The 25,182-nt window shown below is 46.9% G+C and overlaps 1 protein-coding gene across 2 annotated transcripts in view; it reads left to right on the top strand.

Annotated features, from left to right (window-relative positions):
* WDFY2 (WD repeat and FYVE domain containing 2) overlaps nucleotides 1–25,182 on the top strand; it is a 162,620-nt gene that overhangs the window by 38,003 nt on the left and 99,435 nt on the right. The window contains exon 1 of one of the 2 annotated variants that reach the window (XM_063951955.1): nucleotides 12,231–12,532. The exons of the other annotated variant lie outside the window; for it this stretch is intronic. Coding sequence (XP_063808025.1) covers nucleotides 12,396–12,532 — 137 coding nt within the window. The 5' untranslated portion in view covers nucleotides 12,231–12,395. Of the gene's footprint in view, nucleotides 1–12,230; nucleotides 12,533–25,182 lie in introns of those variants that run through there. 2 annotated transcript variants of the gene reach the window in all.

Below are 25,182 nucleotides of genomic sequence, written 5' to 3'. Positions count from 1 at the left end.
TGGCTCCACAAGGATAGACATTGGGGTGTAGAGTAGGATCTTGATCCGAGGCACCAACAGGCTCAAAGCTTTGACTGTTCCCAGAATGCACAGCGCCTCCTCCTCTATAACCCCACCTCCAGAGCCGGCCCTAACCAATATGATGCCCTAGGCAAGTATTTGGCTGGTGCCCCCTAGCACCACCGCTAGTTCCGCCTCTGACCCTGCACCCCTTTCCCAGCACAATCACCCCCCTACCCATAGCAGTCCTGCCCCCTGTAATTTAAATAAGAACAGTGTGCACATTCGGCACACAGCCCAAAAAGGTATGTGTTTTTGCTGGCAAGGGGCATAGCCACACAATAATACCCCCAATTCAAATTATGCCTCCCAGTAGTGCAACTTTATTCACAATTTATCATATGATAGTGTCCCTTATTCACATTACATCACACAGTTGTACCACTTTACCTTAAATACGTTACTCCTCACAGTAGTGCCCCTCATTCACATAACATCATACTGAATTGCTCCTTATTCACATTACACCACACCATATTGCTCTTTATTCTCATTACACCACACCATATTGCTCCTTATTCACATTACACCACACCATATTGCTCATTATTCACATTAGACCACACAGTAGTGCCCTTTCTATACGTTACGCCACACAGTAGAGCACCTTATACACATAATGCCACAGAGCACCTTAGACACATAATGCCACACATTGGTAATGCATTTATACACATAATACCACACAGTAATGCCCCTTAAACATATGACACACATTATTAATGTCTTTATAAACATAATGCACCTTACACATTTATGCCAACCCTTATTAATGCCCTTATACAGATAATTTCCCTTACACATATGCCGCACATTGTTAATGCCCTTATACACATAATGACACACATAGTGGCACTTACACATATACCGCACATTATTAGTGCCCATATACACATAATGACACACATAGTGCCCCTTACACATATGTTACACATTATTAATGCCCTTATACACATAATGACACATATAGTTCCTGGCGTGAGTCAATTGGCAGCTCTGCTAATGTCGGGTGCCTATTTTTTATGAAAATGCATCTTATTTGCATTGCTATGTGGCTAGGATGCACAAGCAGCTTCTGCTGATTAAAATGATATGCGCCATGCCTATATACTGTGTGTGACTGTGGCTGTATCTACATACGAAATGCTACACACAGAATATAGGCATGCCGCATATCATTTTAATCAGCAGAAGCTGCTTGTGCCCATAGGCATACCAGATGCCCTAGGCAATTGCCTAGTTTGCCTATGCCTAGGGCCGGCTCTGCCCACCTCCCTGCACAGGAGCTCAGTTTTGTAGTTGGTGCTGCAGTAAGCAGGCACATAACAGATGGGCTGCTCCAGGCAGCCCTATGAAGAGCTTTTTTTGGAGAAAAAAGTGAAGACTTCAAGGGCAGCAGTGGTGGTAAATGTCAGAACACATTCACTGCTGCAGCTCCAGCTCTCCCCAGCGGCGCTGTACACCCCCGAGCCCTGGTTGCCGGGTAACTACAGCAGGAGGCTCCGGTTTTCTTCACGTCAGGCACACACGACGGGGGCTCTCCGGGATCGCGTGGCCGCGCTTCGGGAGGTGGTGAGTGGGTCCCGCTTGCAGGACCCGGTCTTTATCGCGATCCAGCGCTGTCAGTGGGAGCCGGGCCGGGCGCGCCGGCGGTGGACACTGTGGCAGTACAGGCGATCCTACTAGATCCTCCCCCAGCCCCAGGGCGCCATTTCCTGCAAATGTTCCCGCACTGGAGCTGCATATCTGTCTTTCCCTCACTCCCTGTCAGTGTCTGGGCACCTCTCTCAGCTTCACTGTTCCTGGGACTGCTTGGGCAAATCCTCCTGTGTAAAGCCGCCTGGTTGTCAGTGTTGTGACTTTACATGACACTTAAGTATTCTGCCTGCCTTTTTAGACAGTGTTAGTTAAGAAAGAGTGCATTTAGTCAGGGTTTTCTTCTAGTACAGTTACCCTGTGATATACATCCAGTTCTTACTGTGCAGTGTTATATCTATTGACTATATAGCTATATATATAAACTAGTCCGGTGCATTGCACAAACTGTGACTATCTGTGTGTGCATTAGATATCTGAGTGGTGTCTTTCACTCAACTTGCTCTCCCTATATTCTATAACCTGAGGGGGCTTGGTGCGTCAGGTTTATATTGATATAGGATTTTCACAAAGATATACTTTAATACGTATTTTTCTCTGTGATTTAGTCACCAAATCTCTCCTTTATCTCTGCTAGTGCTGACTACACTGCGCAGGGGTTTGGGTAAGAGGTATTGTGCAGCTGCCAATTGTACTGTGTTACCTGATACTGCAAGTTATATCATGTCTGCTTCTGAGGGTAACGGTTCTGGGGCTGAACACACTGCCGGTGTTGCTGAAGCCACAGATCCCTATGAAGAGAATATAGCAGCTGTGGGCTCTGGTTTTGGGGGCTCCTTGCCCCCCAGTGGGACTGTGGCAACGGAGGTACATAATGACCCACCGTGGGCCACTTTTTCCACGCTTCTACATACGCTAGTTAATAAACTAACACCCCCTATGGGACCCCGAATGCCGGTACAACAGTATGTGGTCCCTGCAGCTAACCCGCAGTGGGCGGACGATTTATCTGCTCAATTGAAGAAGTTGAACCAGTCCCTGACTACTAAAAAGTCTGACCATCGCTCGACTAAGCCCAAGGGGTCCTCTAAGCGAGCGCTTGTCTCCTCACAATCCACTGCTGTCACTGACACCTCGTCTGATGAAGCCGGCACTTACACTGACCCCACAGGTTTTGACTCAGATACTGCTGATGGGGAGGGTAGTTCACATGTGGATGTTCCTGATCTTTTGGAGGCTATTAAGTTAATTCTACAGATTACGGATAATCCCGAGTCATCCGTCCCTCCTAAGAAACCAGATAGGTTCAAGCGTCAGAAGGTGGTTAACCAAGTTTTACCTCACTCTGATCACCTAGTGGATATATGTCAGGAACCCTGGGAAAACCCGGGTATGAAGGTTGTGCCTCAAAAGAAGATGCTGGCTCGCTATCCCCTCGCACCAGAGCTGTCTAAGAATTGGGAAACGCCTCCTCCAGTAGACTCACATGTGGCTAGGATGGTGGTTTCCTCAGCTCTACCTGTCACTACCGTCACGTCTCTAAAAGAGCCTACGGATAAACGTGTGGAGGGTTGTCTTAAAGCGATTTACACCCTCACGGGTGCTGCACAAAGGCCCACTATTGCAGCAACATGTGCTGCAGAGGCTATTGAAGCATGGGCCTTGGAGTTAGAAGCTGAAATCAATTCTGACCATGCAAGACAATGCTTGTCATATATTGTCACAGCTTCTCGCTATATTAAAGAGGCGGCTTCTGATGCCGGTATCCTAGCAGCCAAGGCCTCTACTACGTCAGTCCTGGCTCGCCGGATATTGTGGCTGAGATCCTGGTCTGTGGATCTGGACTCTAGAAAAACCCTGGAGGTACTCCCTTTCAAGGGAGATATTCTGTTTGGGGAGGACTTAAATAAGATAGTGGCTGACTTGGCTACTACCAAAACTGCCTGTCTGCCAAGTACCGCTCCTTCTGTGTCGAAGGCTAAAGGTACTTCCTTTCGCCCCTTTCGTCCTTCAGGTAAAGCAAAAGGTCAGGCGTACAACAAGCAGGCCCGCACTTCCACACCTGGTAAGCCGAAGCCAAAAAGAGCCTGGGTGGCCCGTCAGCCAGCTTCCAAGGCCGATAAGCCTGCCGCATGACGGGGCAGGCCTCCCCTTGGGGATCCCAGGGTGGGGAGCCGGCTTCTAGGGTATACCCAGGAATGGTTGAAGACCACTTCAGATGCCTGGGTACGGGAAGTCGTCACTCGAGGTTACGTCATAGCCTTCAAAAACCGTCCCCCTCATCGATTTTGCCAGAAAGACGTCCCGTTGGACCAGACAAAGGCAAACACTCTGCATTCGGTGGTACAGACCCTCCTGGATACAGGAGTCATAGTACAGGTGCCTCTTGCGCAGAGGGGCTGGGGGTACTATTCTCCGCTGTTTCTAGTCCCGAAACCGAATGGGTCCTCCCGGCCTATTCTCAACCTCAAGGCATTGAACAGGTTTGTGAAGGTTTCCAAGTTCCGTATGGAAACCTTTCGCTCTATAGTTCTGGCCTTGGAACCTGGGGACTACATATTCTCCCTGGACATACAGGATGCTTACCTGCATATTCCTATAGCAGCGTCACATCAGCAATGCTTGAGGTCTGCTATTGGCAACCTCCATTACCAGTTTCGGGCGTTACCTTTGTGGTTTAACAACGGCTCCGTGAGTCTTCACCAAAGTTATGGCGGTGATGACGGTGGTACTCCACCATCAAGGGGTCAGGATACTGCCGTATCTGGACGACTTGTTAATCCTGGCAAATTCCCCAGAACTTCTCCTACGTCATCTAGATATGACGGTCCAGTTTCTACAAGCCCACGGGTGGCTCATCAACTGGAAGAAATCCTCCCTGATCCCTGCTCAGAGCATGGTGCATCTGGGAGCGCTATTGGACACTCACAACCAGAGGTTGTTCTTGTGTCAGGAGAAAGTCCTGAAGCTTCAGAACAGGATTCGTTGCTTCCTTTCTCGTCCGCAAGTGTCGATACATTCGGCGATGCAGGTGCTGGGCCTCATGGTATCAGCATTCGACATGGTGGAGTATGCTCAATTCCATTCTCGCCCCCTCCAGAGGCTGATTCTAGCCAAGTGGGACGGCCTGCCTCACCGGATCAGGTCTCAAATGATCTCATTGACTCCGGAGGTCCGTCTGTTGCTGCTCTGGTGGCTCCAGGACCAACAATTGTGCAGGGGCCGTTCCGGATATCCGACTGGGTCCTGTTGATGACAGATGCCAGTCTAAGAGGTTGGGGCGCGGCGCTGGAGCAACACTCCCTTCAGGGTCGGTGGACCAAGGAGGAGTTCCTCCTCTCAATCAACATTCTGGAATTGAGGGCGGTCTTCAATGCATTGAACCTAGCCCAGCATTTAATTCAGAACCGTCCTGTTCAAGTGCAGTCAGACAACTCCACCACAGCGGCTTACATAAATCATCAAGGCGGCACTCAAAGCCGTCTGGCAATGAAGGAAGTCTCACGGATTCTACATTGGGCGGAACGCCATCTACCGGCCATATCGGCAATCTTCATTCTGGGATTCCTGAATTGGGAAGCGGACTTTCTCAGTCATCAGGACGTACATGCCAGCGAGTGGGACCTCCATTCAGAAGTGTTTCAACTCCTAGTGGAAAAGTGGGGTCTTCCAGACGTAGATCTGATGGCGTCTCGACACAATCACAAGGTTCCGGTCGTCAGAGCAAGGACAAGGGATCCTCTAGCAGCATTCGTGGATGCGCTGGCGATGCCGTGGAGGTTTCAGCTGCCGTACGTGTTCCCTCCGGTGTCACTCCTGGCCAGGGTAATTCGGAAGATCAAGCAAGAGAAAGGAATTCTGCTTCTCATAGCTCCAGCGTGGCCCAGACGGCACTGGTTCTCAGACCTGCAAGACCTATCGTCAGAGCGTCCAATTCTACTTTCACAACGCCCAGACCTCCTCGTTCAGGGCCCCTGTGTCTACCAGGACCTAGCCCGGCTGTCTTTGTCGGCATGGCTCTTGAAGCTTCCATCTTAAGGGCTAAAGGGTTTTCTGAAGAGGTCATTCAAACTATGTTGCGGGCCCGGAAACCGGCTTCGGCTCAGATTTACTATAGGGTCTGGCACTCTTACTTTGTTTGGTGCGCATCTAACGATTATGACGCTTCCAAGTTTAGTATAGCCAAGTTGTTGGCTTTTCTTCAGCAGGGCCTGGACTTAGGCCTACGTCTGGCCTCCCTCAAGGTTCATATTTCTGCTTTGTCGGTGTGGTTTCAGGGAAAAATTGCGACCTTACCTGATGTGCATACCTTTACTCAGGGTGTGTTGCGTATCCAACCTCCCTATGTCCCGCCTGTGGCTCCTTGGGACTTGTCGGTGGTTTTGGAGGCGTTACAAGAGTCTCTGTTTGAACCTCTTGGTTCAGCTGATCTTAAGTGGCTTTCCCTTAAGGTGGTGTTTCTGCTGGCTATTGCTTCAGCTAGAAGAGTGTCGGATTTGGGGGCCTTGTCCTGTAGTTCCCCATATCTGATATTTCACCGTGACTGGGCGGTTCTTAGTACTCGTCCCGGATATTTACCTAAGGTGGTTTCCTCGTTCCACCTTAACCAGGAGATTGTGGTTCCGGCACTTGTTTCTCCTGATCTGTCTCCCAAAGAGAAGTATTTGGATGTGGTACGGGCTCTCCATTAGGAAATCTGATTCTCTCTTTGTACTGTTTGGATTTCACAAACGGTGCTGGCCTGCTCACAAGCAGACTTTGGCCAGATGGATTAGAATGGTGATTGCACATGCTTATGTGAGGGCTGGTCTGTCGGCTCCTGCTCACATTACGGCACATTCTACTCGGTCTGTTGGACCTTCTTGGGCGGCCCGCCGTGGTGCGACCCTTGAACAATTGTGCAAGGCGGCTATGTGGTCCTTAGTGAACACGTTCATAAGGTTCTATGCCTTCGATACTGCCGCTTCCCAGGATGCTTCCTTTGGACGCCGGGTTCTTGTGCCCGCTACAGTGCATCCCCTCCCATAAGGAACTGCTTTAGGACATCCCCAATGTCTATCCTTGTGGAGCCCAGTGTACCACATCCCCAATGTCTATCCTTGTGGAGCCCAGTGTACCCCGCAGCAGAAAACGAGATTTATGGTAAGAACTTACCTTTGTTAAATCTCTTTCTGCGAGGTACACTGGGCTCCACAAGGTGCCCACCCTGATGCACTTAGCTTCTTTGGGTTGGTATGGCATTAGCCGCTGAGACTTCTCCTGTCGTGAGAGTGAGGTGTATGTGGCTACTAACCGTTGTTGTCTCTTTTCCTGCTACTGCATTGGACTGGTTAACTAAAAATTGAGCTCCTGTGCAGGGAGGCTGGGTTATAGAGGAGGCGGCGCTGTGCATTCTGGGAACAGTCAAAGCTTTGAGCCTGTTGGTGCCTCGGATCAAGATCCTGCTCTACACCCCAATGTCTATCCTTGTGGAGCCAATGTCTATCCTTGTGGAGCCCAGTGTACCTCGCAGAAAGAGATTTAACAAAGGTAAGTTCTTACCATAAATCTCATTTTTCTCATACGTCCTAGAGGATGCTGGGATGCTTCAAGAACCATGGGGTTTATACCAAAGCTCTAGAACGGGCGGGAGAGTGCGGATGACTCTGCAGCACCGATTGATCAAACAAGAGGTCCTCCTCAGCCAGGGTATCAAACTTGTAAAACTTTGCAAAGGTGTTTGATCCCGACCAAGTAGCAGCTCGGCAAAGCTGTAATGCAGAGACCCACCGGGCAGCCGCCCAGGAAGAGCCCACCTTTCTGGTAGAATGGGCTTTCACCGATTTCGGTAACGACAATCCTGCCATAGAATGAGCCTGCTGAATCGTATTGCAGATCCAGCGCGCAATAGTCTGTTTGGAAGCAGGAGCCCCAATTTTATTAGGAGCCCAGAGAACAAACAGAGCCTCTGTTTTCCTAATCTGCGCCGTTCTGACGACATAGATTTTCAAAGCTCTGACCACATCGAGAGACTTCGATTCCGCCAAGGCGTCAGTAGCCACTGGCACCACAATAGGCTGGTTTACGTGAAACGATGACACCACTTTTGGCAGAAATTGCTGACGAGTTCTCAACTCCGCTCTATCAGCATGGAAGATTAAATAGGGGCTTTTGTGAGACAAAGTCGCCAATTCAGACACCCGCCTTGCGGATGCCAAGGCCAACAACATGACTACTTTCCAAGTAAGGAATTTTAACTCAACCTTACGTAAAGGTTCAAACCAATGAGATTGCAGGAACTGCAACACCACGTTAAGATCCCATGGTGCCACTGGGGGCAAAAAGGGAGGTTGGATGTGCAGTACGCCCTTCGCGAAGGTCTGAACTTCTGGAAGGGAGGCCAATTCTTTCTGAAAGAAAATTGATATGGCCGAAATTTGTACTTTAATGGAGCCTAACTTTAGGCCCGCATCCACACCTGCTTGCAAAAAATGGAGCAAACGCCCCAGCTGAAAGTCCTCCATAGGAGCCTTCTTGGATTCACACCAAGACACATATTTTCTCTAAATACGGTGGTAATGCTTTGCCGTTACTTCTTTTCTAGCCTGAAGAAGTGTGGGAATGACTTAACTGGGAATACCCTTTCGGGCTAGGATTTGGCATTCAACCGCCATGCCGTAAAACGCAGCCGCGGTAAGTCCTAATACACGCACGGTCCTTGTTGTAACAGGTCCTCTCGTAGAGGAAGAGGCCAGGGATCTTCCATGAGCAACTCCTGAAGATCTGGATACCAGGCCCTCCTTGGCCAGTCCGGAACAATGAGTATCGCCTGAACCCTGGAAGAACTTTCGTGGCCTCTGCTATTGCCGCTCTGCTCTTTGTTCCGCCCTGGCGGTTTATGTACGCCACTGCTGTTATGTTTGTCTGATTGAATCAAGACGGGCAGGCCGCGAAGATGATCTGCTTGCAGAATGCCATTGTAAATGGCCTTTAATTCCAGAATGTGTATGTGCAGACAAGCTTCCTGGCTTGACCACCTTCCCTGAAAATTTCTCCCCTGTGTGACTGCTCCCCAGCCTCGGAGGCTTGCATCTGTGGTCACCAGGATCCAATCCTGAATCCCGAACCTGCGTCCTTCCAAAAGGTGAGAACTGTGCAGCCACCACAGAAGGGAGATCCTGGTCCTGGAAGATAGTATTATTTTCTGATGCATGTCCAGGTGAGACCCGGACCACTTGTCCAATAGGTCCCACTGAAACACCCTGGCATGGAACCTGCCATACGGAATGGCCTCATAGGCCGCCACCATTTTCCCCAGCAACCGAGTGCATTGAAGAATTGACACTCTTGCCGGTTTCAGAATCTGTTTTACCATGTTCTGTATTTCCAGAGCCTTTTCCACTGGAAGAAAGACTCTCTATAATTCTGTATCCAGAATCATACCGAGGAACGACAGCCGTGTCGTCGGAACCAACTGTGATTTTGGCAAGTTTAGGAGCCAACCATGTTGTTGCAGAATCGTCAATAAGAGCGCAACATTTTTCAGCAATTGCTCCTTGGATCTCGCCTTTATGAGGAGATTGTCCAAGTACGGGATAATTGTTTGCGCAGGAGAACCATCATTTCCGTCATAACCTTGGTAAAAATCATCGGAGCCGTGGACAGACCTAACGGCAACGTCTGAAATTGGTAATGACAATCCTGAACAGCAAACCTCAGGTAAGCCTGATGTAGAGGATATATGGGAACGTGTAAGTAGGCATCCTTTATGTCGACCGACACCATAAAATCCCCCTCCTCCAGACTGGAGATCACTGCTCGGAGAGATTCCATCTTGAACTTGATTTTAGGTTCAGAATCGGTCTGACGGAGCCATCCGGCTTCGGGACCACGAACAGACTCGAATAAAAGCCTTCCCCCTGTTGTGGCGGTGGTACCGTGACAATGACTTGATTTTGACACAGCTTCAGTATTGCAGCGCATACTACCTCCCTTTCTAGAAGAGATGCTGGCAAGGCCGATTTGAAAAATCGGTGAGGGGGCACGTCTTGAAACTCTAATTTGTACCCTTGAGTCACTATTTCTAATATCCAAGGATCCAGGTCCGAGTGCACCCAGACCTGACTGAAGAGTTTCAGACGTGCCCCCACCGGTGCGGACTCCCGCATAGGAGCCCCAGCGTCATGCGGTGGATTTGGCAGAAGCCGGAGAGGACTTCTGCTCTTGGGAACTTGCCACAGCCTGTGACCGTTTTCTCCTTCCTCTTCCTCTCGCAGCAAGGAAGGAGGACCCTCGTCCTTTTTTGTATTTATTGGGCCAAAAGGACTGCATCTGATAGTGGGGCATTTTCTTTTGTTGTGCAGGAACATAAGGTAAAAATGATGACTTACCCGCGGTAGCCGTAGATACCAGGTCAGTGAGGCCGTCACCAAACAAGACACTACCGTTAAACGGTAGAGACTCCATAGCCTTCTTAGAGTCAGCATCAGCATTCCATTGATGAATCCACAATGCCCTCCTAGCCGAGACTGCCATGGCATTGGCCCTTGATCCCAAAAGGCCAATATCCCTTGCAGCTTCTTTTAAGTATGCTGCAGCGTCCCTGATATGACCCAGAGTCAAAAGCACGCTATCCCTGTCTAGGGTATCTATCTCAGATGACAAGTTATCTGCCCACTTTTCAATAGCGCTACTCACCCATGCCGAAGCAACAGCAGGCCTGAACAGCGAACCCGTAGTGACATAAATGGATTTTAGTGTATTTTCCTGCTTACGATCCGCAGGATCCTTTAGGGCTGCCGTGTCCGGAGACGGAAGCGCCACCTTCGTGGACAGACGCGATAGAGCTTTGTCCATCGTGGGGGTTGACTCCCACTTTTCCCTGTCCCCAGAGGGAAACGGATATGCCACTGTAATTCTTTTGGGAACCTGAATCTTCTTGTCAGGATTTTCCCAAGCCTTTTCAAAAAGAGCGTTCAGTTCATGAGAGGGAGGAAACGTTACCTCAGGTTTCTTTCCTTTATACATACAGACCCTAGTATCAGGAACAGCAGGGTCCTCTGTGATATTTAATACGTCTTTTATCGCCACAATCATGTACTGAATGCCCTTAGCCAGTTTAGGATTTAATCTGGCATCACTATAGTCGACACTGGAATCAGAGTCCATGTCGGTATCTGTATCTGGGTAAATGCACGTTTCTGTGACCCCGAAGGGGTCTGAGCTTGTGACAATGCATCCTCCATGGATTTCCTCCATGTCTGGTTCTTAGACTCAGATTTATCTAATCTCTTAGTCAACCGAGCCACATTTGCATTCAAAACACCCAACATATTTACCCAATCGTCCGTCGGCGGTGCTAACACGGTCACTCTCACAGTCTTTTCTGTCCCCATTCCAGCCTCCTCCTGGGAAGAGCACTCAGCCTCAGACATATCGACACACGCGTACCGACACCCACAACCACACTGGGGCTATTGGGGACAGACCCACAGCAAAGCCTGTTAGAGAAACAAAGAGGGAGTTCTGCCAGCTCACAACCCAGCGCCTGTCCTGGTTCTGAAGCGACTAATATACTGCCAAGACCTGCTAGCGCTTTTAATTTCCACAAATTAGCACCAAATCTCTTGTGCCCCCCCCCCCCCCCCCCCCCGTTTTGCACCCTGTCACTTGTACAGTAGTGTGGGAGGCCAGGCTCAGCGTCTCTGCAGCTGGTCAGAGCTGTGAGGGCTAAGCCACGCCCCCTTAATGGCACGCTTCAGTCCCGCTTAATTTCACATATTTATACTGGCGGGGGTCTGTAATTAGTGCCCAGGCACTGTATACACTCTTGCCAGTCGCTATTTGAAGATTTATGCTGCCCAGGGCGCCCCCCCCCCCGCGCCCTGCAGTGCCGTTCTGTATGTGGGAGCATGGCGCGCAGCGCGGTACCACAAAAAGCCGTCTTCTGCCGTCACTGAAGTCTTCTGATCTTCTTTTACTCACCGAGCTTCTGTCTTCTGGCTCTGCAAAGGGGTTGACGGCGCGGCTCTGGGAACGAGAATCTAGGCGTACCTAGCGATCAGACCCTCTGGAGCTAATGGTGTCCAGTAGCCTAAGAAGCAGAGCCTTGAAACTCACAGAAGTAGGTCTGCTTCTCTCCCCTCAGTCCCACAATGCAGGGAGCCTGTTGCCAGCAGGTCTCCCTAAAAATAATAAACCTAACATAAAGTCTTTTTCTGAGAAACTCTGGAGAGCTCCTCAGTGTGCATCCAGTCTCACTGGGCACAGAATCTAACTGGAGTCTGGAGGAGGGGCATAGAGGGAGGAGCCAGTTCACACCCATTCAAAGTCTTAAAGTGTGCCCATGTCTCCGGCGGATCCTGTCTATACCCCATGGTTCTTGAAGCATCCCCAGCATCCTCTAGGACGTATGAGAAAATATTATATTTATTAGTAATAAATGCTGGAATTATAACAGTCTATGGAATGCACATCACGACACAGTCATGTCTGTCAGGACCACAAAAACACACACAGCACTCTGTGGGAAAAATAAACTTGTAGCTAATCAATAAAGCTTTATGAAAAAGAAGAAGAAAAACACAAAGTGGGCGGATGTGTTTCCAGAAGTGACGTGTGCCCTCAGCTGACAGGAGCCTTGAAGTGGAGGCTGCTGCTGGTTGGCTCAGTGAGCAAGTTGCTGGTGCAGTGAGCAAGTGCGCGGTACTGCATGAAGGTACGGGCACCTTACCCTGGCACTGACACCCTCCAGACGTAAGATGGCCGCTGAGATCCACCCCAAGCCCCTGACCCGCAAGCCCATTCTGCTGAACAAGGTGGAGGGGTCGCAGGACGTGGTGAACATGGCAGTGATTGTGCCCAAGGAGGACGGGGTGATTAGTGTCTCCGAGGACAGGTACCCAGGCATCGTCCTGTCTCCATGCTGTCATTGTGCAGCTTCTGAGGCCGGCTCTTATTGCATTATTCATCATTGCCAGCCTCTCACCCATCCATTCATTAATGAGCACTGTGCTTAGGTTGCATGCATAGAGACCACTCAGGTGCATGTCAGGGGCACCCTGAGTAACTAGGAATTGCTGCAGAACACTGAATGCATTCATGATTATTTTATATTACTGCTGCAATCATTTGTGTTTGGTGAAGTTCTGTGGCGGTATCTAAACTTTAACATGCATTATTTATTAGCTTAGCACATCCAGCCATTTTCACACACTGGGGGAGATATATCAAAACTTGGAACGAGATAAAGTGATGAAGTTGCTCATAGCAACTCATCAGCCTGTAACTTGTGTTTCTAGAATGGTTCGATGCTGATTGGGTACTATGGGCAACTTCTGCATACTATGTCTCCAAGATTTGGTAAATATCACTCATAGTATGTTCATTCAAAAGTTTATTATTAAAGATTACGGTATTTCTGCTCCATCCTCAGTGTGCGCACCACGGATTATGTAAATCAATCCCCCAGGACCTGGTCCTGTTGGAAGCACTGTTTATGATCCCCAGTATTTAGCCACCTTTGTGTAGCATTTACCTGAGCCATAATAAAGGTATTTGGATGGAACATAAAAGTGACTGCCTAACTGCATCAGTGAGCAGATATAAATAGCCCAAATCTATCACATGTAATTATTAATCTCTCCTAATAGCTGTTCTCCTATCCCGGGTTTATTTTTCATTTTTGCATTGCTCATTGTGTAGTATTATGTCATGCAGCTACTTGGTAGAGCCCACTTAGTAGTGTTGGGTCATGTGACTCCTATTTACCTGCCACAGCGATTCTGTCATTAATGAGCATTTATTGTTATTGGCTGGGTAACAGAAACTGGAGAATGGATGTTTGTTTGAACTGCAAACAATTCTTCCACTGTTTCTGATATGCTCCTAGGTAATGTCAAATACATGGCTGCTCTCTCTTTGTGTCAGTCTGTACTCCAGACTCTCTGTGCATTACATATTATTTACATATACTATGCCTCGTGGCAGGGTGGCGTTTACTGATCAGCCTTGGCAGTGAGAGTCCCACGGTTATGAAGCTAGCTTGTATTACGTAATGCATAATCCATTTAATGCAACATATATCTAGATAAGGTGTTGTAGTTCCCCTCCAGGCTGTATATTGTCTGTCTGTGTGATGTCCTTGTGTGTGCATGTGTTTTGTTGCTGGTATGTGACGATGTTCCTTGATATTTGAATAAATTCCAGAATTCAATTCCTGTACATCCACTGCTGTCATTGTACACTGGACAGGATACAACATAGGAATCGTTGCCGATCTTGCACACTGTAAATCTGCAAACCTTGTAACTTTGTAGCTTTCCATAAGGAAACATTGTAACTTTGTAGCGTGCCAGAAGGGAAGGAAGCTGCTGTAAAGACAGTTACAGACTTGGAGATAACTGGTCCATTAGATGCAAGGGGGTGGATTCAATTGTTTTTGATGTCTAAAAATCCTGACTGTTCAGATGCCAAAACAATTGTCACAATTCAATTGATGTTTGGGCGCAGATGCACATCGTGCATGTTGCCCCCAAACAGACAGACAGGGTTTAGCCACGTAACACTAAAAGTCCTGCTTTGGGCGTCCAAACTCCCATTTGTACATCCAAAGTGCCGACTTAGCGCACATTTCTTCTTGCACCTCATGAGGCTGCAAGAAGTATTGCCACCCCTGCGGCTACTGGGCGTCTAAACAGGAGCAACAATTGAATTGCTCCATTTTTGCGCTCCCAAGTGGTAGCTGCGGGGTAAAACAATTGAATCGGCCGCAATAAAGCATTCTTCCCTTATGACCTGATTTATCTAGTGCCTACAGGTCTCTTGATCAATTAAACAGAATTTTTTTTTTTTTGGGAAGTTGCAGCTGCCTCCTTTTTATTGTATAGTCCATGGAGAATTTTTTTGTTTTCTTTTGCTTTTGTTTTTAATTCTTCCTATAGTTACTGCTGTAGCACCACTGACTGGATTCTGCGGTTTGAAGGGTGAGTTCACAAACCACCAATGACGTAAGGTGGTCTTCAAAAGGTTAAACTGTAGGGCTAGACAAATAAGCCGACAAACTCACCAGAACTATTTGGCCAATTGGCATAAGTAGAGGTACAATACGTTTTGGTTTTAGGAGTGTAATCACTAATGTGTAGGATGGGGAGAAATTTTATAATGTGCCAAAATAATTTAATTAATATATTGGGGAGGAAAATTGACATTATATTATATTAATAGAGCAATATTATGAATTATAGTAATAGAACAATATGAATAGATTGCTAATTATGGCAATATAAACAATTATGACACATTTCTTTTATTATAGCATTAGCTATAGTGCTGCCACGTAAAATAATAATGGTCTTCTTCCTTAAAGGTGGACCACAATGCCAGTAAGTGCACAGGTGGCAGTTGTGGGCTTGTACAGGACATGGTGGGGTGGGGTGGGGGTGGGGGGCAGCTGGATTTTTACTTTGGGGCCTTTATGCTGGCGATATAAAGAGTGGGAGCTCTGTAATACAAAGCGAAACAAAGGTGTGGAAATGGAATTGCACTCTGGCACTTACAATGTGAATTTAGGTGCAAAATGGGGGGTGTTGGGGGATTGTAAGTGTACTGATTACAAAGCATTAGCAGGATAGTAAAGGATCAAAGTAAGGTTGTCTAAAAAAAAAAAGGTTGCTGGTGGCAATGTAATGGAGCAATCCCAGAGTCCTTCAGGTATGCCTATGAGAAGGTAGACATGGTGGGTAATTAGTATTGCGATGGGCATAGTGAGCAGCTGGGATAGGATTTGGAGAGGGAAGTTGCACCTAAAGGTGGGCGCACACTAGGCGATGTGCTCTATGAGTATGAGTGACGTCGCCTAGTGTTTCCCCGGCCGGGCGGTCAGCGGCAGTGAGTACACACTGAACGATATAACATCAGTGACATCACGCTGTGACCGGGCTGTGCATGCAGCTTTTGAATGACAGTCCAAATTGAGCTGCATGCACGGCCGACAGCGAGGGTCGGCCGCGAATCGCTCGGCGGCGGCATACACACTGGCCAGTATAGTAAACGACGTAGCTCAGGAAGGACAATATGGGCAACGTCGTTTTCTATTATCGCCTAGTGTGTATGCACCTTTAGAGTTAGGCAGCTTTATAGATTAAGGATAGTATTTAAATAAAAGATAAAACAGATCAAGTTCTGTCATTGTATAGGCTATATACTGTACATTTATGAATGTGGCCAGTTTACATTAGGTAACAAGTATTGTAGCTTTAGTGCACTTTACACTATGCTCTTCACCTGCTCACAGTAGAGGTAGCAATTTTATAGGCTGAACCATTATGCATGACTGTGCAGCCTCACGCCTCATTTCTCCCCCTAGTTCCTAGTGAATATATACTGTACTGTAGGTTGTTCTTTAGTACTTATCACAAAATATCTGCTTGCACTTTGTGGAGGCGCTGGTTACACTGTAAGATCTGTTTGTGCTGCTAATGTGTCAGCACTGCTGATCTCTGCAAATATCTGTGCCCTGCTATCTGACTTCCTCTGATACACTCACATCTACTAAACAGTAGGAAAGTTCACAACAGTCATGACTACACAAACATGATTTTGGTGCAGAAAATGTAAATTTGAACTCTGGGGCTGATTTTTTGAGTTAGGAGAAGAGCAAAAAAATGGGCGCAAATACATTATTATTTTTGCATGCAGGGTAAATACTGGCTGTTTATGCATGTAGTCCGCAAATGCTGGACCGCAATTAGAATTGAGACTGCTGCTCTAAATCTTTCTGCACATCTTTTATGCCCGCCCCTCCTGCAGTGCAGTATGGTTTTGCCAAGGTGCAAAGTTACTTGCTTGTTTTTGCTTTGTAAAATGTACTATTTCAGAGCACTGTACTACAGGTATAATAGGTTAGCGTTGCTGACTTTAATATGCTGTTCCCCAGTGTCTGTACTGTTATATTTATGAAATTGATTGGCTGACCAGACCTAATTGCCTTTATACAGTAAATGTTATTTAAACCTAAAGAAACGCGACCACATGGTGATTTGCCGCCAAAGACAGCCTGTTTCCTTTTAGAATAGTGTGTTTTAACTTAATGGAAACACCTATGGATAAACATTCCAATTGGTTCCACTGGTGGTCCCCCCCCCCTAAATATGAGGGGGTGTGCAGTAAGTTTCCGGATGCACAAAGTGTTTTAATTACAAACAAAGTGCATATTATTTTGGGATCCCAGTGGTTAGAATCCCGACGCCAGAATCCCGTCACCGGCATCCCGAATAGGGTCTCCAGCCGGAATCCCAACAGCCAGGAAGGATCCTTAACAACCACACACCACCGTGCCAGAAAGGTAAGCTTGGGGGAGGGGAGGGTTAGGCTGCGGGACTGTGTGTGTGTGTGTGTGTGTGTGTGTGTGTGTGTGTGTTCTAGGTTTAGGCTGCGCGGAGGGGGGTTAGGTTTAGACACCCCCCTCAGGGAGGTTAGGGTTCGGCTTGCCTTCTCCTGTTGGGATTCTAATCATCGGGATGCATCGCATCCGCCGGCAAATCAATACCAACCCTAACTACCATAGGTGCAGGGAGTGGGCTCAGAGCTGAGAGGGGCCCATCTTCCCCGTCACAGTTACATATATTATATTCATTTTTCCACATTGGGTGATACATGGAGACACTTACAAACTTTTGCTTTGGGGCCTACAATATATCTAGTTATGCTCCTGGACTTGCTCATTGTAATGTAGTGAAAACTGAACAGGAGAGCACTATACTGTTACATAATATGGAGTGGGACATTGTAATGTGGTACAATATGAAGTGAAGGCACTGTAGTTTGGCATTATATGAACTGGGACACTGTATGTCATGATGTGATTTGGAGGGACTGTATTGCATAAGTGTATTGGAAGCCATATAATGACATCGTATGAACTAGGGCACAACTATGCGTGTGCAAATCACCAGGAAAGTGGCTGTTGCGCAGATTTTTCCAGTGTTCTCTCCAGCATCAGCAGCACTGTTGTGGGACTCCAGAGAGAGAGACAAATAAATAAATATGGGTGCGCTGTGTATGCCTCCCTGGACCCAAGGGCCCGTGTGCACTGCACCATTTATAAAAACGCTTTTGACTATGGGTCTGTTAATAAACCAGAGCACCATTATGGGGCATATAATTAACAACTGCTGCAGAGAGGTGTCTCTAGAAGCACTGGTACAGGAGCCCCTTCAAATTTAGCTATAGGGCCCACAAAGTTCAGGCTACGCCCCTGGAATCAGGTATGTCTTCTACATGCTGGATGAAAGTCTCCACTTCAGCTTCTGGTGGCTCAAAATTAATCCCATGCATCTTGCTCTTGATTTGTGGGAACACAAAGAAGTCGCAGGGACTAGGAGGGTAATTCCAAGTTGATCGCAGCAGGATTTTTTTTAGCAATTGGGCAAAACCATGTGCACTGCAGGGGAGGCAGATATAACATATGCAGAAAGAGTTAGATTTGGGTGGGTTATTTTGTTTCTATGCAGGGTAAATACTGGCTGCTTTATTTTTACACTGCAAATTAGATTGCAGATTGAACACACCACACCCAAATCTAACTCTCTCTGCACATGTTATATCTGCCTCCCCTGCAGTACACATGGCTTTGCCCAATTGCTAACAAAAATCCTGTTGCGATCAACTTGGAATTACCCCCTAGGTCTGGACTGTTTGACGGGTGACCAAGTGCCTGGATGTGTTCATGGGCAAATAATACATCATGTTCATAGACCTGTGGGCAGGTTCATTGTTGTAATGGAGAAGGGCGAGTTCTTGGCGCCTGGAAATGGCTTTCAGCACATGAGGCAGACATTGGTTGGTGTACCAGTCCACAGTGATGGTGTGCTGCTGCATGAGTGGTACGGTAGCTACATGACCAGTCTTGGCCACAAAAACAGCCACCATCTGCTTAGCCACACTGCACTCACGTCAGAACTTCTGTGGCAGAGCACCTCCAACTGGGGTCCACTGGGCCGACTGGTTTCAGGTCAAAACTGTAGATCCAGAATTAATTGCCACTAAGGATCTCCCAGACAGAGTTTAGGCGACTGGCATCAAACCTGGCCAGCATGTTGCGGCACAAAGTCACACGAGCTTCGTTCTGCTCTCTAGTCAGCTGATGGTGCACCCAGTGTGCGAAACCTTTGCTCAGGCCAAGCTTTTCGTGGGTAATCAAGCAGAAAGATCCTGATGAGATGCTTATCTCCTTCTCTAAGTGGGTCACGGTCACCCTGGCATCCAATTCAGCTATGGCACACGGCACCAACATTGTCCGAGACACAGGTCGACTGCAGCCCTCTTAGTCTACCAGGGACCGCATCCAGCATGGAAATTCACTCCAGCACAGTGGCTTGGGATGGGCTTCCTCCCAAAAAGCAGCTCACAGTCATTCAAAACTTTCCTGCTATGACAGACCACTCTTGTAGTCGTAGAAGATCATGGCTCTCCAGTGGCCTCTGCTGAGCTCATAACGAATTTATGAAGGAAGTGAACTTGCTGACTTCTGTGTTGTGCAATGCATCTTTTTTTTTTTTTTTTTTCAAAAAGTTTTTTATTGACCGGTGAGTTAACAATCGGACAAAATGATACAACATGCATTACATAGCATTGTAACATAGACATTTAATGACAATAATTATAATTATACTCCGTGTAAGCCCTAGGTAATACTAGTGTTGGAGCAGTAGAGGAAGTGAATCAACATCAAAATTGTAAAAGATCTAGCTGGCATGTGGAAGTGGTATAGCGCCTTAAGCTCAAAAAGGAGCTACGGAGTCCAGAGTCTCTAGCAAGTACCACTTAGTGTCTTTGAAACATTTTCGTAGGGCTTCCTTTGTAACCTGGGGGAGGGTCTGGACATAGGGTAGCCAAATATGGAAGTATTTCTCGGTTAATTTGTCTTTCTGTAAAGCGGTATTGGTCCAGTCTAGATGGAATAGATGAGAGATCCTAGGGTGTAATAATGAGATGGGGATATGATCAGTGGAGATCCATTGTGAAAGGATCGTCTTTTTGGTAGCGGCCGCCAGTTTAATTAATAAAATACGTTGTCCCTTGGACAGACCAGTGTTGGGTGGTTTCGGGAATATGCCCCAGAATGCCCACGTCTTAGTGATGGTAAATTGTAACTGTAAGTCGGTCGTGATATATGATTGGAGTGCCTGCCAAAGTGTACGTACCTTGGGGCATGACTACAGACAGTGTACAAGGTCTGCTTCTGGAGCAGTGCACTTGAAACAATGCGATGAGGGGGTTGCTCCGATGAGGTATAGTAGCTTGGGAGTGATATATGCTCTATGTAGAATTTTCTGGTGCATTTCTGAGTATGAAACTGAGCCTAGTGTTTTATCTAAGTAGGTGTTGGCCTCTAGAATCAGCTTCATGGTGAGATCTGGGAATTCCAGTTTCCATTTTAGGAGGTCTACTGAGCCGAATTCCACGTTTAATAGAGTGCGGGAGTGTGTGTATATGAGCGCTGTAGAAAAATTACCATTTGGGGTGTGTCGTAGTGTTTTCTCCAAGGTATGGGTGGTGTCTTGTATGGATAGCAAAGATGTGACCTTTTGTGCATAGCTACATGCTTGAAGAAAGGGAAAGAATGGGATTCGTAAGGATGGAAAACGTGCCATAATTTGGGAGTGTGTAAGTATGGTCAGAGTTTCGGTATGCAGAAAATGATGAATGTATTTTAGACCTCCTTCGTACCAAGTCTGAAATATGGGGGATGTAGTGTGAGGCTTGAAGTCTGGGTTACCCCAGAGAGGTAGGAACAGCGATATATATCGTGACATTTTTAGTCTTGAGCGAATCTGTCGCCAGGCAACACAGGTAGAGGAGATAAGTATATTGTCTACCACACAGTGTGGTATGGAAGTAGGAGTGGTGTGTAGCAGAGACACCAAAGTCTGAGAGGGGGTAAAAGATTGTTCCAGGTGTGTGTTGGCATATATGTCTCGACCGCCAATCCAGTCTAAAGCGATCCTGTAGTTGGATGTCAAGGCATATGAGTGAAGGCATGGTAAATTTAAGCCTCCTAGAGAGCGAGGTTGGCGTAATTTGAATAATGAGAATCGAGGGTGCTTATCCGCCCAAATAAATTTTGACAGTGCTTTGTCCAATTGAGCTAGCATGTGTTTAGGTGGGATCAGCGGGAGCATCTGTAATACATAAAGGAAGCGGGGAAAGCTTATCATTTTATACAAGTGACTCCTGCCAGTATATGTGAGAGGAAGGTGGGTCCATCTGGCAAAATCTGTATATGTCCTAGCGAATAGTGGGGGGTAATTGAGTATAGCTTGGATGGGTGATCAGGGAATAAAATCCCTAAGTAGGTAATACAATTGTTTGTGGCCCAGGGAAATGGGAACGTGTCTCCCCAGCCTGTTTTTATTGAGGGAAAGAAAGCCAAGGCTTCCGTTTTTGGAGTGATTAATTTTAAATCCGGAGACTAGTTCAAATGAGTCTAGAATGTCGAGTAAGTGTGGTATGGCTTTTCGGGGGTTGCTAAAATAAAGTAAAATGTCATCTGCAAATGCTGAGAATTTAATTTCATGATCAGCCAGTTTTATGCCGTGCCATCTGTGTTCTCTATAGAAATGGCGAAGTAGAGGGTCCAAGGCCAAGTTAAATAAGAGGGGGGATAAGGGGCATCCCTGTCTAGTACCTCGATATAAGGAGAATAGTCTCGAGTTGTGACCATTTACTGTCAAAAAGGCTTGGGGCGTTTGATAGATGATGTGAAATACCTTAATAAAATCAGGACCGAAATTTTGAAGTCCAAGTAATCTGTCTATGTGGGCCCAAGATACTCAGTCAAAGGCTTTGTCTGCATCACAGCTCAGTACCATATTGTCCTGCTCTAATGAATTATGCGTTTTATACATAGCTGCCAGCAATGAGCGAACATTATGTACTGAGTGTCTATTACGCATGAATCCTGTCTGGGCAGGATGTAGCAGTTTGGGTAAAATCACTTGGAGACGGGTGGCAAGAATCTTTGTGAATATTTTAAAGTCTTGGTTTAGTAGCGAGATTGGCCGGTAGGATGAAACTAATGTATGGTCTTTATTAGGTTTAGGGAGGACTATGACTCGGGCTGTGTTAAAGCCTGTCGGGGCAGGGTGTCCCGTCAAGAGCGCATTATATAGTTGCCTGAGGTGTTCACTTAAATGTGGGAGAAGTAGCTTATAATAGGCCGTCGACATACCGTCGGGACCTGGGGATTTCTCATTTGCTAGAGATTTGATAGTCGATTCCAATTCTGCTGCAGTAACGGGGTTGGTAAGAAATTCTCTATCGCTCTCAGAGAGCGTGGGGAGATTAGCCTGTGTCAAAAAGTCCATGCCAGCCGTAGGGTGGTCGGGTGGTGCGGTGTATAATTTCTCAAAGAAAGTCAGAAAAGTGTCGCTAATCTGTTCCTGTGTCACTGAGGGGGGTCAGCCTGCGTCTCTAATTGAGGAGATATATTTAGGCGTTGCATGGGTTTTTACCATGTTTGCCAATAACTTCCCTGGGCGATTGCCCCAGCGAAAATATTTGTTAGATTGGAAGGAGAGGAATAGCTTGGCCTGTTCAGCACAGAGGGTATCGTGTATCAGTTTGGTGTCTTTATATAATTTCCTGTTAGTCTCAGATGGATCAGTCAACAGTTGGGAGTAGGCCGAAGCGACCTGGAGGGATGCCTCTGCCATCCTTTCTCGAAGTTGCCTCTTTCTGGTGGCAACATATGAAATAATTTGCCCTCTAAGAACGGGTTTAGAGGCCTGCCAGAAGAGATTTATGTCATTAATATGTGCTGCGTTATCATGTGTGTAATTGAGATATGATTGTGACAAAAAGAGTTTGAAGTCCTCAGAAGTGGCGAGGTATTCAGGGAATCTCCAGATGTAGGAGTATTGTCGGGGTGTGGTTAACGTTATTGTGCAATGCATCTTATATACGGTTCTGTGCCTTGATATTTCACAAGTACTTTAGTCAAAGATTGCAGTTCACAGCCAGACAGTCAGATTGTGTACTCTACCTCCTACGCACTGCACATCCGTAAACTTATTGCACACTCATCGTATTATAGCATCGTAAATATGAACTCCACCTGTTTTTTAATTGTAGAGATATGTACCATCAACAATGAACGCACTACATCCATTATGTATGTTAGTGTGGAAATGGTCAGGCTAGGGTATTGCTGGAGGGGGGGGGGGATTTAAGAGGGAATAAAACCTCGCCTATTGACGTTACATTGGCCGACTCTGTGTGTGTGTGTGTGTGTGTGTGTGTGTGTGTGTGTGTGTGTGTGTGTGTGTGCAGGGGGAATGGGGCCAGCGTCTTACCTCTTTAAGGGGTATATGCAATTGCGGTCGAATTCCCGAAATTGTCGAATTTCGGGAAGTTTTCGCCCAAAAAAGAAAATCGTCAATGCAATTCAGTGCTTTCCGTCCAAAAAACGGACATTCAAAATTCGACTTTTTGAAATTCGACTTTTGTCAAATTCGACTTTTCTGCAATGATACAAGTGCTGCAATTCGACCAAAGTGTATTCAATTGAAGTTTGGAAATTCGACAACAGTGCTTTTAGACAGTAAATTCGACATTTTCAATCCGCCACACTTTGGTGGGTGAAACTAATAAAAAAAATGTAAAACATGTTTTGTTTTTTTTGTGTTTTTTTTATTGATAATAGCATATCTATTTATATTAGAAGGGATTAGGTACTTGGTTTGTCTTTTTTGGAGGCACAAGTATTATTTATATATTTTTTAAAATAATATTTTATTTTATTTTATTTTTTAGATGGAATGGTAAAATTCAGAAAAAAAATGGCGTGGGGTCCCCCCTCCAAAGCATAACCAACATCGGGCTCTTCGAGCTGGTCCTGGTTCTAAAAATGCGGGGGGGAAAATTGACAGGGGATCCCCTGTATTTTTAAAACCAGCACCGGGCTCTGCGCCTGGTGCTGGTGCAAAAAATACGGGGGACAAAAAGAGTAGGGGTCCCCCGTATATTTTACACCAGCATCGGGCTCCACTAGCTGGACAGATAATGCCACAGCCGGGGGTCACTTTTATACAGTGCCTTGCGGCCGTGGCATTAAATATCCAACTAGTCACCCCTGGCCGGGGTACCCTGGGGGAGTGGGGACCCCTTCAATCAAGGGGTCATCCCCCCCCAGCCACCCAAGGGCCAGGGGTGAAGCCCGAGGCTGTCCCCCCCCCCCCATCCAAGGGCTGCGGATGGGAGGCTGATAGCCTTGAGTAAAATGACAGAATATTGTTTTTTCCAATAGTACTACAAGTCCCAGCAAGCCTCCCCTGCAAGCTAGTACTTTGAGAACCACAAGTACCAGCATGCGGGAGAAAAACGGGCCCGCTGGTACCTGTAGTACTACTGGGAAAAAAATACCCAAATAAAAACAGGAGACACACACCGTGACAAGTACAACTTTATTACACACTGCCGACACACACATACTTACCTATGTAGACACGCCGACTGCCACAGTCTCCGACGATCCGAGGTACCTGTGAAAAAAATTAGACTCACCTCAATCCAGTGTTCGGGAGATAATCCACGTACTATCCCGTGACAGCACTCCCTTTCTTCATTGTAATTAGCGAATTGTATGTACTACCATGACCACCATGACCGTGTATGATTTTAAATTAAGAACCTAATATAGATTTGTACCTGTACATGTTTGCTTATAATACCAGCCAGATTCCCTGTTTCCTGATTGTATAGTGGTGTCCCCTCTAAATGAAGTACTTTGTAGTCTTTACAGTGTCAATCTGTCTAAATATCCTCTGCAACACCTTCATGTCTATTGATTTGTCTTTGGTTTTAATAATGGGGATTTGACATTTGTTCGGCATCAGTATGATATATCGGCGGCCGGGATGCTGTCCATCAGTATACCGACAGCAGCATCCCGGCCACCAGTATGCTAGCAGCGGGGCGAGCGCTTAGAAAGCCCCTTGCGGGCTCGCTGAGCTTGCGATGCTGCGGGCATGGTGGCTCGGTGCGCTCACCACCAGTTGTATTCTTCCTCTATGGGTGTTGTGGATAGCCACAGAGGGAGAATAGCCTGTGTCGCCGGTATTCTGGCGTCTGTGTTTCACCGCTTGTTGGGGTTCCGGCATCTGTATTGTGTTTGCCAGAATTCAGACCGTATGTATGAGGCTTGTGGTAGCTATGTAGTTGCATGTCAGCCAAAGGAGAACCATTTTTATCTGAAGTTGAAGGAAACATTTTAAAATGTTTTGGCTATTTCTGCAGTGGGGTACACTGGTATTCCACAGGGAATAATATTGGGGTGTAGAGTAGGCTCTTGATCCGAGGCACCAACAGGCTAAAAGCTTTGACTGTTTCCAAGATGCTCAGCGCCGCCGCCTCTATAACCCCGCCTCCGTGCACAGGAGCTGAGTTTGTAAGTTGGTGCCTGCAGTGCAGGCAGCTAACAGCAGCCCTAAGTAGAGCTATTTTTAAGAAGATAGAAGACTTGAAGGGCTGCAGCAGAGGCACTCTAGT

This window comes from Pseudophryne corroboree, chromosome 2 (genome assembly GCF_028390025.1).
Source record: "Pseudophryne corroboree isolate aPseCor3 chromosome 2, aPseCor3.hap2, whole genome shotgun sequence".
Classification (NCBI taxonomy): domain Eukaryota; kingdom Metazoa; phylum Chordata; class Amphibia; order Anura; family Myobatrachidae; genus Pseudophryne; species Pseudophryne corroboree.
This window is presented reverse-complemented; position numbering and strand designations above follow the sequence as displayed.